The 14,127-nt window shown below is 36.9% G+C and overlaps 2 protein-coding genes across 2 annotated transcripts; both read left to right on the top strand.

The window, feature by feature from the left end:
* The first annotated feature begins 7,425 nt into the window (after window positions 1-7,425).
* Window positions 7,426-11,152, top strand: LOC113289182 (putative cysteine-rich receptor-like protein kinase 35). The gene is made up of 9 exons (XM_026538377.1): window positions 7,426-7,717; window positions 7,803-7,867; window positions 8,298-8,951; window positions 9,287-9,412; window positions 9,526-9,647; window positions 9,754-9,964; window positions 10,048-10,285; window positions 10,384-10,531; window positions 10,621-11,152. The coding sequence occupies exons 3-9, from the start codon at window positions 8,618-8,620 to the stop codon at window positions 10,966-10,968; spliced, it is 1,527 nt and encodes a 508-aa protein (XP_026394162.1). The 5' UTR covers window positions 7,426-7,717; window positions 7,803-7,867; window positions 8,298-8,617; the 3' UTR covers window positions 10,969-11,152.
* A 750-nt stretch (window positions 11,153-11,902) lies between these two features.
* Window positions 11,903-13,568, top strand: LOC113286144. Its single transcript, XM_026534843.1, has 3 exons — window positions 11,903-12,352; window positions 12,472-12,810; window positions 13,011-13,568. Exons 1-3 carry the CDS (start codon window positions 12,074-12,076, stop codon window positions 13,509-13,511), a joined length of 1,119 nt encoding a protein of 372 aa, XP_026390628.1. The 5' UTR covers window positions 11,903-12,073; the 3' UTR covers window positions 13,512-13,568.
* Window positions 13,569-14,127: the final 559 nt, after the last annotated feature.

The following is a 14,127-nucleotide window of genomic DNA, read 5'->3' as shown; positions in this document are numbered from 1 at the left end:
TTGTGCCTCAACCATCTTACAAGATTATCTTCATACACGTTTTCCCGAACCTAATGATGTCCAGAAAGAAGCTCAGTTGTTAGAAACCCATCCTTTGGTTGATGTGGTTAACCCAGGCTATGATACCAAGATTGACTTTGTTTTCCCACCAAATACTTTTCAACCAATTGTGGGAACTTTTGATTTTAAGATGTGTCGGTTATTAAGTTTTGAGACTAAACCTAATCACTTTAGGATATTAGGGTCGACACATTTTCTTAAGGAAGACCACCTCTTTCATTGTGGTCAGCTGTGTGAGTCAAATCTGACTGACTTAGAGGATCCCCTGTTATTCAGGTTGTTGTTATGTTCTTATAAGTTCTTAGTTGAGTTTTTTCAGACTCTAATACCTGAACCGGATCTTAGCTTTGAGGAAATCCAACCGATGAAAACCTGTTATCTAGACCCAGTTATAGAACATGAACCTGAGCCACAACTAGATGTAGTTGTGTTAAACAAGGGTACGTTCGGCATCTTTTTGGTCTGTTGTAGTTTCCTCTTCTTGTGGATAATACTTTTTGATCCAGATGACCCACAGTTATTCCGACTACTTCTATATGATTCTATGAGGTGACTAATTCCTTCCGATGTCTGGCTGAAGACTTTAAACTTAGCACTTCTTGGGAGGTAACCAAATATTCTTGCGACACGGTAATATCTTTCCTTATCTCTTTTGCTTCATTGGTAACAGTTTCTCCTTGTTCATGTTTTTAATTTTATCTTTAGAACATTGAGGACAATGTTAGGTTTAAGTTTGGGGGTATGGGAGAAACTTTTTAGTTGCATAATAAATAAACTCCAGAGCCTAGAAATTTATGCTTATTTAGGATGGCACTAACCAATCTAAGTGGATGGAAGAATTTTGGTTTTAGGAGTTGAGGGACCAATCTGACTAGATGGAAACATCTAAAGAGTCTATTCATAAAAGCATAGAGCTCAGGTGTTAGAAATAACATGATAGTTTCGCCATATCTCGTTGAGTCCTTTTCATTTTTGTTTCTATTTTTATTTTTAAACTATGTTTCTCTAGGTGATTAGGTGGGGCTCACGATTCAATTTGTTACCACTGCTAGGGTAAAATAGAGTGACTGAGTATTGAAAAAAAAAAAAGTTATGAAAAAAAATTAAAAAGAAAAAAAAGTTTTAGACCAGACCATTTGACCAAACGGAATAAAATTCAATAAAGTCGGCCACTGGAACCCTTGTATATGTCAGTTGTGTTGACCTAGAGTTAGGATTATCGAACACTGATTCTCTTGTATATGCCAGTTATTTGATATTAGTCAGACTATCTCAGTCATTTAGGATAGGTTTATTTTGGCAGTGGCCTTCAGACAGATATGAGAAACATCGTTCACCTAGTTAACATCAAAACCATCTATATTCATCTCTTAATCTATCCATATGATTAGTCTGACTCCGAGTATGAAGTCCATAGTGCAACTATCTGAGTAGAGCTCTGTCACTTATATATGAATTTTAGTATGCTTGAGTGCAAACTCGTGTACATCAAGTGGAATTTCGCATCAGGGTACTTCCTCTTGTAGTCAATAAGTATGCCAACCAAGGAGATTCTTTAGTGCCTTCCAAGGTTCGTTGTAGATAGCTAGGGTCTGGAGTATTAAGGTTTTGTGGGTATATCTCTAGTAAGCCCTCCCGAGACTATAACTCAGCCACTAGGGACACCTAGGGGTTTAAAGGCTTATTTCATATGCTAAATGCAATCGACGATGCCTGCGAAAGTGAGTTAGGATTTTATTTTGTAGTTTTGATTTGCTCGGGACTATCAAATAATAAGTTTTGGGGTATTTGATAGACGCATTTATGTGTCTAATATATCTCATTTGTATATACTGTTAGTGCCCGTTTTTGTACTTATTATGGTGTTTTATTTATTTATAGGTGTTTTTGGAAAAATAAGGTTTTGCGACGAAATTGGTTAAAAATGCGGCGTTTGGAGCTCCGTTGACGGTATACCGGAAGCGCCCCAGAAGTGTGCCGGAAGTACCCCGGAAATGTCCCGGAGGAACCCCGAAAAAGTGCGGAAAATATCCCAGAAGAATTGCTAAAGGAACCCCTTGGTTGGATAAGGGCACCCCATGGATATTTACACCCCAAAAAGGATGTTTCCACCCCAGTTGCTAAGGGGACACCCAACAGTGGTTAGGGGGACACCCTTCTTCACGATTTGAAAATTCAAAATGGCGGGAAACATGCATGCAGACGCTGTTGAATTTTCGATTTCATTTTGGAAGATTTCTAAAGAGATTCAATACCAAGAATCAGTTGGGCTTAACTTGATAGAGCTAAAAAGGGCTATTGTAAGCAATTTGATCGATCAAAATGGGCCAGATAAGCCGTGGGAGGAAATCAAAGTTAAACAGGGGAAGATATTATCGGGTGCACTGTGAGCCGATTTTGGAAATTTTGTGGACAAACAGGGGAAGATATCTTCTCTTATAAAGTTTGTATGTGACTTATGGAAGTATTACAACTCATTTGCGCAGGAAGAAGAGGTGGAAAAGATCGTATCTCGGCTGACAGTGAAGAAAATGAAAAAAATATTTTCTGAGTAAATGAGAATTATGTAGAGTTATTGTGAGTGATTTTTTGCTCCTGTTGTGTATAAATAGCATCCTAGGGTCTCATAGAAGGGGGATCAAGAGTTTTGGGTCGAGCCAGAGCCGAGAGGAGTGAGAAATCGGGACTTGCAGGATTGTTCACCTGCTGCTGCTGAAGAAGAAGGAGAAGCTCAAGAACACGAAGAACGGACGGCCAAAGACCGTCGTTCTTCAACAGTTCCAGCAGCAATGGAGAAGTGTCGCAGTTTAGCTGCAGTTTTCTGGTATCGTTTCTTTCTGGACGTGTTTTGTGAGTCTCAGAACCACTGTTTTATAACTTTTGACTCTTTTAATCATACTTTGAGCATCAAATATATATTTTGAGAACATGATTATAAAGATTAGCTAAACCCCAACACTGTGATGATGGAGGAAGCCGTTTTTTACGCATATGATAATTATATTAATTCTTTTTTTGACTACTTGCAATTATTATTAATCGATTTATGATTTTTCTTAATTGGTTGTGATATCGTATGATGATGTATGTTTGGTCGTAGTGCTTTTGATGTGTCATGCTAGTGATATACAATAAATATTCTAAAAATCTACCTTGGCAAGAATGAGAGTCCTTATGATTTGAGCTATAATTGTTTCGAATAAATATATGAATTGTGTGAATGATTAATGGTGGAATCCTGTGTCCTGGTGTCTCTTGATCCTGTGACAAATATTGTGTATATATTTTTGTTTTAAAATCTTTTCAAGTCCGAGCAACGAATCCTTATTTACCGCAAGATTAATACTACAACATCTCCACTTAGTGATTGTCATTACCACTGCAAGTGGTTCCTTCTCATAGGTAGAAAAACCTAGAGATTTTGGGCCAAGAGGTTTGCTGTAGAAGCTGATAACTCTGCCTTCCTGCACTAAAACAGCTCCCACTCCTGTAGAACAAGCATCTGTCTCAACAACAAATGTTTTAGTAAAATCAGGGAGTACCAACACTGGAGTAGTGCACATAGCTTGTTTAAGTTTTTGAAAAGCTTCCTCTGCACTTGGAGACCAGTGAAAGGCATTCTTTTTCAAGAAATCAGTGAGTGGCTTACTGATAAGGCCATATTGCTTAACAAACTTCCTATAATAGCCAGTTAGCCCCAAAAATCCCCTTAACTGCTTAAGGCAAGTTGGGATAGGCCAGTTCTTCATACACTCAATTTTGGCTGGGTCAGCAGCTACCCCATCAGCTGTGATGATATGGCCCAAGTACTCCAAGGAAGATTCAGAAAAGCAGCATTTTGAAAATTTAGCATAAAGTTGGTGATGTCTGAGAAGGCCAAGAACTATAGAAAGATGTTGAATATGCTCTTCAAGTGACTGGCTGTATATAAGGATGTCATCAAAGAAAACCAATACAAATTTTCTTAAGTAAGGACCAAAAACTGAGTTCATGAGAGATTGAAAAGTAACAGGTGCATTAGTCTCCATCCCAAATGGCATCACTTTGAACTCAAAATGACCATGATGGGTCCTAAAAGCAGTTTTGTGAATGTCATCCTCAAATAATCTTATTTGGTGGTACCCAGACCTTAAATCTAACTTTGTGAAAAAATTTGAGCCATGTAATTCATCCAAAAATTCATGAATGATAGGTATGGGGTACTTATCTTTAATTGTGAGATCGTTGAGCCTTATGTAATCCACACAAAATCTCCAAGAATTGTCTTTTTTCTTGACCAAGAGAATTGGAGAAGTAAAGGGACTGTGACTGTCTTGAATCACACCAGAGCTAAGCATTTCTTCTAGATTTTTAAGCCAATTTGCTCCCAACACAATATCACAACCACCCAAAGAAATAACATGAAAGTCTGATGTGAATTGATGGCCTCTCATTTTCCATTCCATCTGTTGATAAACCCCAGAGCTTGTAGTTCTTTCTCCATTTGCTACTGTAACTAGTAAATTAGATGTTGGTTGAATATTGCAGCATAATCTCTTGGCAAGAGCAGCATCTATGAAACTATGAGTGCTACCCGTGTCCACTAAAATTGTGAATGCCTGTTTTTTGAGTTTCCCCAAAATATGTATGGTTTCAGTACTATGATGGCCTGTAAGAGCATGGAGAGAAATTCCATGTCTGATTCCACAACTGTGATAGGTTGTTCTGGCTCAATGGGTGAAGTAATGGGTTCTGGAGTTGATTCTTTTTCGGCTAGAACCATAAAGAGTTGTTGGGTCTTTCATTTATGTCCATAAACATATTTCTCATCACAATTGTAGCATGAGTTTTTGGCTCTTCTCTGAGCTAGTTGTTCTTGAGTTAATCTCCTGATAGGAGGTATATAAGTAGATTTCTGGGGAATGGGGTTTATTATGGTGGAAACTACAGGTGAAGTAGTTGGTTTGGTAAAGGTATATGGTTTATTGAAATATGTGGAGGTAGTTGGTTGTTTAATTGAGGTAGATTTAGGTGGTGAAATAAGGGTTTGTTCTTGAAGCCTAGCCAAGAAAAAAGCTTGAGAAAGAGATGTGGGGTTGTGCATTCGTACTGAGTTGCTAATCTCAGGTTTCAATCCACTAATAAAACTAAGAATAAAGTACTCTTCATCCAGAGAAGGGTTTTTGGTAATCATTAGAGATTTGAGATGCTCAAATGTTTGGAAATATTCTTCCACAGTAGTGATTTGAGTGAGTTTATTAAAACAACCAACATAGTTGTCATTAGCTAAATCTTCAAATCGACGGCAAAGATGATTAGAAAATTCAGACCAACGGACAGATGTTTTACAGGAACAATAATCGAAGAACCGTGAATCAGCTCGACCATCCATGTACATAGAAGCAAACTCTGTCTTCTGAACGTCTTCCATGAGGTGCATCTGAAAAAATCTGTCACATTTGCGTAACCAGCTTCTGGGATTTTCACCATCGAACCTTGGAAATTCAAGTTTTGCTGGTTTGAGAGAATTTGCAGGTGAGCCATGAACAAATCTATTAGTTTCAGGGTGACCAGAAAGAGGAGTGTGTTGTTCACCAACTGTGGATCTAGGTAGGTTTTGGAGATGCTTTAAGGTGTCCTCTGAGAGTTGTACTAGACGATTTATTCTGACGAGCTTTAGCATCTGCTTCACGTTTCTCTTCTGCTTGACGCTATATCTCTGTAAGATTCGTCATTAAACGTGACAACTCCTTTGTTGTGTGGTCAACATCTTTGATTGATGGACCTCCAGTCATTGTAAGGTACCAGATCTACTGGGTAATACCACTGGTATGGTTGATGATGATATTACGAGAGGTACAAGAGAATCACAAGTACAAAACGATAAACACAGCCACACTGGACTGAGCTCTACTTCATTTAATTTCTTAAGTTCAGTACAAGAAAGGAAAGCGAGCATAAATACTAGAGAAACCCTAATCAAAATGCATCAACGGCTCAACTGAATACACATGGGCACTGCACTGCCACACGATGAAAATTAACTTACTGCTAAAGAAAGTAATTAACTTGACATTTATAATGAATCATAATTTAAAAGCTACTAAAAGCATCCCTGAACTGATAAAGGAAGCCGTCTGCATAGGCACATGACAAACCCCTATCTCTGCAGTGGAAGGGAGCATGCCAACCACCAGACCAGTTGGTGATTGGCAGTACCACTAAAATCTTAACAAACACTTTTGTTATCAAAGATTTGATTTTCGGAAAAATAAAAAATATCACTGATTAGTAAAAATTTGTTTTGGGGAAAATATAAAATATCACTTATTTTGTGATAAAAACAAAAAGGATAAATCTCATTTTTTATGGGACTGGGAATATAATTTTGAATCAAAACGAACGCGATTCCCACAGACATAACAGGCATCTCCAACCCATTATAATTCTGGATAGTTTGGGCCTTTCCAATTTATTTAGGGCCTGCTACTAAAAGACAAAAAAACTTATTAAAGGATAAAACTACTAATTTATCCTTTATCAAATATTAATATTACCAATACATCCCATTAAATCCTAATAATGAAACTAAAAACTAAAATCAAATTCATTTCCATCTCCATCTCTACTTCAACCGATTCTTCTTCTCTTTTTTTCCCCTAAGACGAACTATCTTCGATTGTTAAAACTGTGTAAGGTAAGTTTTGAATGCTTGTGTCTCCAACTGAATTTTCAAGTTTGTTAAAACTGTGTAAGGTTGTTCAACAATTTTGACTAATGAAAAAGGTCATCTGTAAAAGAAGGTTCCATAATTGGAACAAGATGAAAAGAGGATTTTGTAATGCTTGATTAACAAAAACTGGACAATGGGGAGGAAACAGAAAACATGCATTTGAGTCAACAAACGATACCACCTCTTAAAAAAGTCAACACACTTGTTCACTATCATGGACCAATTTATCTACACCAACGTAAAATTAGGGACTCTATTCGAATTAGTGACTCTATTCGTCTGTTTACTTTATTATTTTATTTTTACTAAAACGGCGGCTGATTTGCATCGGGTCTGTATCACCCGTTAAACCGTGAATATTAAATCCGCAGGTGATTGGACCGGACACGGTTGGATTTTCCAAATCCGCAACTTTGACGATAAATTAATCCCAAGAACAATTCTTTGAGCTCTTATGAGACAATTGGTTGACCCAGCCCATTAGGGGTTTTAAAAGATTCTAGTGCTTGTCTAATTGGACTTGATTACATTGGATAGGTCGGTTTTTGCATGATTTATAAAGGCTGATACCAGTATTAATTAACCGATCCAACGGTGAGTATCCTTTATAATAGTGGGTTTTTGGACAATCCATATGCATTTTTTAGAAATTCACAGGAATCGGCCATCCATTGTTCATAAAATTCCAGGACAGGACTTGGGAGAGAACCAGGATTTCAAAGAGAGATAGAACGAGATCTGAGAGAAAGTTCATTAGATTATGAAGAAGTCTTTGAAAGTATATTGTGAGATTTTAAGGTTAGTCAGCAAATCGCCCAAACTATTACAAATTTGCAAGAGAGAATTTCGTCAATTACAGAGAAGTCGATACAATTACCGACCTAATATCTTCGATAAACTCTCTTCAACAGGGTTTACAATCATGCCATCTGGGTTCTCAAAAAGGTAATACAACTAAAATCCCTGTTCTCTCTTTGTCCCTCACTTATCCTCAATGTTGAACTAACTTTTATATTTTCTCCTCTTACAGTATTCAGTGGATCATTCTGCAGCTGATAAAATGTAGCAATTGAATAATTATCTGAATTTTTCCAGGTAACTTCTTGTTAAAATTCGTAGTCCGTTTCGGCTCCTGTTTGAGGACTAGTTTACTCAAGAGTCTTCTCCACATACATGACTTTCACTGACACCCCCAACCACATAGTCTTGGAATGTGGGAAATGTACTTCTGTAGCTAGTCTTAAGACTTTAATACGAAACCAACCCCACACTTGATGATTGTCCTTGATTGAGTTCATTACAAAATCAGAAACTAAAACAATATGATCATCAGAAGAAAAACGAAAAACATGGGTTGTTTCAATCTACTACTTATCTTCTTCATCTACTTGTTTTCTCTCTCGAACTTACTGATCATACAACACACAACCGCACAACTTTACTATATCTGTTTAGGAAGTAAATTATACTACTAACAGTACATTTCAAAAGAACCTCAATAATCTTCTACCTTCTATCTCATCAGCCAACACTTTAATAATAACAAATGGATACTACAATGCCACGGCTGGGAAAACACCGGATACGGTTTACGGTTCTTTACAGTGTAGAGGTGATATTGCATCACAAGATTGTCAAAGTTGTGCTGCAATTGCAGCTAAAGATATCATTACAGAAGAGAGATGCCCAAATTCTAAACAAGCCATCATTTGGTATGATGTATGTCTGTTAAGGTATTCAAATCAATATTACTTCAATCTAATACAAGGTAATACATTGTTTAATTTATCGAATACTAACAACGGTACCGATCCGGATAAGTTTAATCCAGCTTTAGGTGATTTAATGAATGGTTTAGTAAGTAAAGCTATTTCAAATGGTTCTTTAAATTTTGCTACTGGTGATACGAGTTTTAATGATTTCCAAAGAGTATATGGGTTAGTGCAATGTACCGTTGATATATCTTCTAGCAATTGCAGTCGATGTCTCCATGGAGCTATCTCTGAATTACACAATTGCTGTAACGGGAAACAAGGTGGAAGGATTTTTAGACCTAGTTGTAATTTAAGATATGAAATATATCCTTTTGCTCAATCTATGGTTCCTCTGTCGCCACCTCCACGGTCTCCTTATCCTTCTCAGCCATTATCAGCGAATACGAGTACAACTAAACTCAGATGTAAGTACTACTTCTCTGTTATGTGATATTATTAGTCCGATCATTTCAATCCAACAGAAATATAGGTGATAGTTCTGCGGTACTTGATTCAATTCATTTTGCTCAGAAATAATCTACCTGGAAGAGTTATAAGCAATTTGGGTATTGAAGTACTCCAACTACTACTCTGTATGTTTATAGAAGGTAATCAGCATGTATTAGAAGAATTTAGAGTTCCCTTGAACAAAATCAAGATTTTAGGTTCTCTTAAATGATTTTGGTTATTAAGGATTGTTGTTTGTCATAAGAGTTGGGCTTTTATTCTGTTCTTAATCTTACTGTTCATATTTCTGCAGCAAAGAGAAATTCATACGTACTAGCTCTTAGTATAGTCATTCCTTCTGTTATCACAGTACTTTCCACCATCACCTTTTGGTTTTCCTGTTTTGGAAGAAAGAGAACAAAGACACAGAAGTTTGACAGTAAGTAGCTACTACTTTAAACATGGCACCCATATGCTGCTTCATAATGTTTTCCAATTTAGAAAGTTCCAGTTAATTGATTCTCACGTCTTGTCATTTTTTTTCTCATGAAGATGTCGATGATGAGTTGCACAGTACAGAATTGCAATTCAACTTCAGTACACTAAGTGCTGCAACAGACAACTTCTCTGAAGCTAATAAACTTGGAGAAGGTGGATTTGGGTCTGTTTATAAGGTATAAAAAACAGATAAAACATGTAAAATGAGCTCGATTGCAGTATCTAATAGTTCATGGTTTTAAGGCTTTCATATTGCTAAGAACTTTTATTTTATGTTCTCAGGGTACACTTTCTGACAGACATGAAATAGCCGTGAAGAGGCTATCAAAAAATTCAGGTCAAGGTGAACAAGAATTCAAGAATGAAGTTACCTTAGTAGCTAAACTTCAGCACAGAAATCTTGCGAGGCTTCTAGGCTTCTGTATAGATGGTGAAGAAAAATTACTCATCTATGAATTCATGCCGAATGCAAGCCTTGGCCAATTCCTTTTCGGTTTGCCTCCTACTCTCGGTCTGTTTATAGTTATTTGATCATAGTAATTTGATATGTAATATTTTGGTCGGATGAATTTGTAGATCCGAATAAGTGTACACTTCTGGATTGGGCAAGACGATACAAGATAATAGGTGGGATAGCTAGAGGCCTCCTCTATCTTCATGAAGAGTTTCGACTCAAAATTATTCATCGGGATCTCAAGGCTAGCAATATATTGTTAGATATAGACATAAATCCTAAAATTGCAGATTTTGGCATGGCTAGGCTTTTTATGCTTAACCAAACGCAAGCTAATACAAGTAGAGTAGTTGGAACTTTGTAAGTGAAAACTTCAAACTTTTGAACAGTTATTGCTCTCAACTGCATCAAAATAAGTCATGATTTTCTTACTTCATTTGGGGTATATTGTTTTGCAGTGGTTACATGGCTCCAGAGTATGCAATGCGAGGACAATTCTCCGTGAAATCAGACGTGTTTAGTTTTGGTGTTTTAGTGTTAGAGATTCTTAGTGGACAGAAGAACTGTTCTTATGAATCAGATGTTTCTCAGGACCTTCTAAGCCATGTGAGTATCCATGATGCTTTGTCTGTGTCCAGTATTCTGCATTTTCAATGACGCGATGAATGCTTTTATCAAAGGATAAATTGATGCAGGCATGGAAACATTGGAAGAATGGATCTGCTTTAGAAATGTTAGATTCAACCATCAAGGATACATGTTCTAGAGGTGAAGCGATGAGATGCATCCACATTGGGTTATTATGTGTTCAAGAGAATGTTGCAGATAGACCCACAATGCCAACAGTCCTCCTAATGCTCAATAGCTACTCTGTCAGTCTCGATTTACCTTCAGCACCTGCATTTTATGCTGGTAGTAGACTAATACTAGATCCATATCCAGGCCAAAGTGAAAAACAAAAAATCTCGAAACACAAGTCACCTGATGAATCAGCAGCAAGGAGCATCAATGAAACTTCAATAAGTGAGCTTTATCCTAGATGAAGATGATCCCTGAGTACATAATTTTGTTCCGTCACTTTTTCTCTTTTTCTGAGTTTGTTGGCACTTGGCAGTATCTAAATTTTTTAGTTAGCAGTAACTGAATCGGCATAGGAGATTAGATTCTCATAGTAAGACCGTTACAATGATATTCAATTTACTGAAATTTAGTTTTCCTTATAGTTTCTGCTAAATTTGTCAGCTAATAATAGGTTTTAAACTACATTTTGGAAATTTGTTGCCTACTGGACCTAAGTCTTGAGATATTGTGTTTTTATTGTGAAGAGTGAACTCATGAGACTCTTATCATCCGAAATGTCGCTTCTTAGATCACCGTTTTCTTAAAGATGACATTCTCCTCAGTTCTCAATGTCTTTACAAGTAGCAAGCTGACTCATGAGTGGTTTTTCTTTTCAGAAACTTAGAAATCATGTGCAAGACTCTAAATTTTGATGCGACATAAACTTTGGAATATTGATATTCCAATCCATAAAACTTGTTCTTAAAGCGCACTACAAAATTGGTACATTTCAGAACTTATAATAGGCGGACAACTTGGCCTTTGTCTAAATTCACTTAAAAACCATGTATCGTCTTTGAAGAAAGAGAGACAATTGCGGGAAATCTAAAAAATCAAAATGTTTGTTGACCCGAGTCAAGAGGAAATAAACCAAGTTGAAAAATCATGTGTCTGTTGTTTATTCCATCCACACTACTTCTCGGCCAAATCAATTTTATTTAGCAGCAATCAGTAAACCAGTCATTTTAGTTCTGAAATATCTCAATAGCAAGTTGCATCACACATGGCACGCAAAGAAACCAATGTTGTATCAATATATGTCCAGCTCAGTGGAATCTAGTTGATTGTCAAAATTCAACCCATTTAATGAACTTACTAAGTTGCACATCAAGAAAAATAAAAATCAAACTCCAAAAAATGACAGTTGTATCCACATGAGAATGTGGTTAAGAATTAGAAATGGAATTTCCAATTAACTAAGAAACAAAAAATTAATACAACTAACTTTGAGATTCCATTCTTACTTTTTCTTCTCCAATAAACTGGACGGGAAAAGGAAAAACTTTGAAAAAAAAACTCTTTCGATCAATGAGGAAATTGTGTCCTAATTTTGATCAAGAAGATGGTCTTGATACAGTTCTTGAGGTTCCTATTCCTGAAGAAATGTTTACAAGAATGGGGAGTAATGCGGCTCTTCGATCGCAAAATATGCGTTTGTTGATGAAATCAAATAACAAAACTGCTTCTGCTGCTGGCCGGCATTCCGAATTACAACTCCTCCTCAATGTTGTAGGCTCACCTCTTATTCCTCTTCAGATTCAATGTGGTACTCAGGCCGTAAACCTTCCTATTCGAGATTGCTCCATCGTAAGAATCTAACCAAATAGCTCCCATGTCCATGTTTTCCTTTTCTTCTTTCTCTTATTGTAATGAAAATGTAGAATCAATGATGATGATTTTCTGGCTCTGTTTGAATGTTGAAATAGCAAGTCTCGACGGCCAAATATATAATACAGCAATACATAGCGGCAACAGGAGGACAACAGGCACTGAACGGGGTGAATAGCATGTATGCAATAGGGCAAGTTAAAATGTGTGCATCGGAATTTCATATGGGAGATGAAAGCGTTAAGGCTAGGGGGAACGGCGAGATTGGTGGATTTGTATTATGGCAAAAGAATCCTGATCTTTGGTATTTAGAACTTGTTGTGTCTGGTTCTAAATTGAGTGCTGGTAGTAATGGTAAGGTAGCTTGGAGACAATTTGCAACCCAACAATCACACGCTTCCAGGGGTCCTCCAAGACCCTTGCGCCGGTTTCTACAGGTAAACAACTCAAGAATGGCTCGTTCTTAAATCATTTTAGAAGTTTCAAATATTTATGACACCACATAATTTCCCCCTTTAGAACTTGATGATTGAAAAAATATGACACTTGGTATTCTGAGCTTTTTCATTCTTGTGGTTATTTATTTGCACGGTTATGTTGATACATGGGGCATATGACATTTCTTGTGGTTTGTCAGGGATTGGACCCAAGATCTACAGCAAACTTATTTTCAGAAGCAGTGTGCATTGGAGAAAAAATCATAAACAATGAAGATTGTTTCATACTAAAGCTAGAAGCTAACCCAGTAACCTTAAAAGCGCGAAGCAGTGACAGTTTCGAAATCATCCATCATACCTTATGGGGCTACTTCAGCCAAAGAACAGGTTTACTGATTCAATTTGAAGATTCACATTTACTCAGAATGAACGCCGGAAAAGGAGATGATAGTGTATTTTGGGAGACCAGTATGGAATCATTAATCGAAGACTACAGATACATTGATGGCATCAACATTGCTCATGGTGGGAGAACGATTGTGACATTGTTTAGATACGGAGCCGGAGCCGCAAGTCATAAGAGAAAGATGGAAGAAACTTGGTTGATTGATGAAGTTGATTTTAATATTTGGGGACTATCTATGGATTGTTTTTTACCTCCGTCTGATCTTAAAGAAAATAGTGACAGTGCCATGGCCTGATACATTGATACAGTAGTAGTATTCAAAAACAAAAGAGATAAAAAAAAAAAAAAAAAACACTACTCTGTGTACATAGATGTGAATTTGAGAAATTAAACCTTTTCGTTTCATGTTCTAAATCAAGTTAGAAACTAGAATCCAGTTCAAAATCAGACACATATTTTGTTCATTCTTCTGTCTACGGTCATTATAATAAACTAGGACCATTAGGCTTCCATGCCCACTTTCAATTACTCTATTCTCGACACTGAACACTCTAACGTTCATCTTCTTTTCTCAAACTCGTTTCACTGTTGACCTTCGGTTGATCCTATTCCTACTGTGGTTTCAACTGCCAACAAACCGGATGCCAGTTAACCTCTCACCTAACAGCCAAAGTTCATCCATCCCTTTTGTCTGGTCCACCGATCACTTTACTTGCAATTCTTGTAAGAAACCTATTAGGCTGCTTACCATTGAGGAGCCCGGATTGAAATTATAAAGAGCATAATTTTTAAAAATTATACTCCTCTGTTTTAGGGAAAGTGACACATTCACTTATTCATTTTGCCTTAAAATAGGTCAAGGTAAAAAAAGTGAAGGTACCACTTTTCATGAGATAGATGGAGTATAATGT

This window comes from Papaver somniferum, chromosome 6 (assembly GCF_003573695.1).
Source record: "Papaver somniferum cultivar HN1 chromosome 6, ASM357369v1, whole genome shotgun sequence".
Lineage (NCBI taxonomy): Eukaryota > Viridiplantae > Streptophyta > Magnoliopsida > Ranunculales > Papaveraceae > Papaver > Papaver somniferum.
Note: the sequence above shows the minus strand (reverse complement) of the source record. Positions and strands in the feature narration are given on the sequence as shown.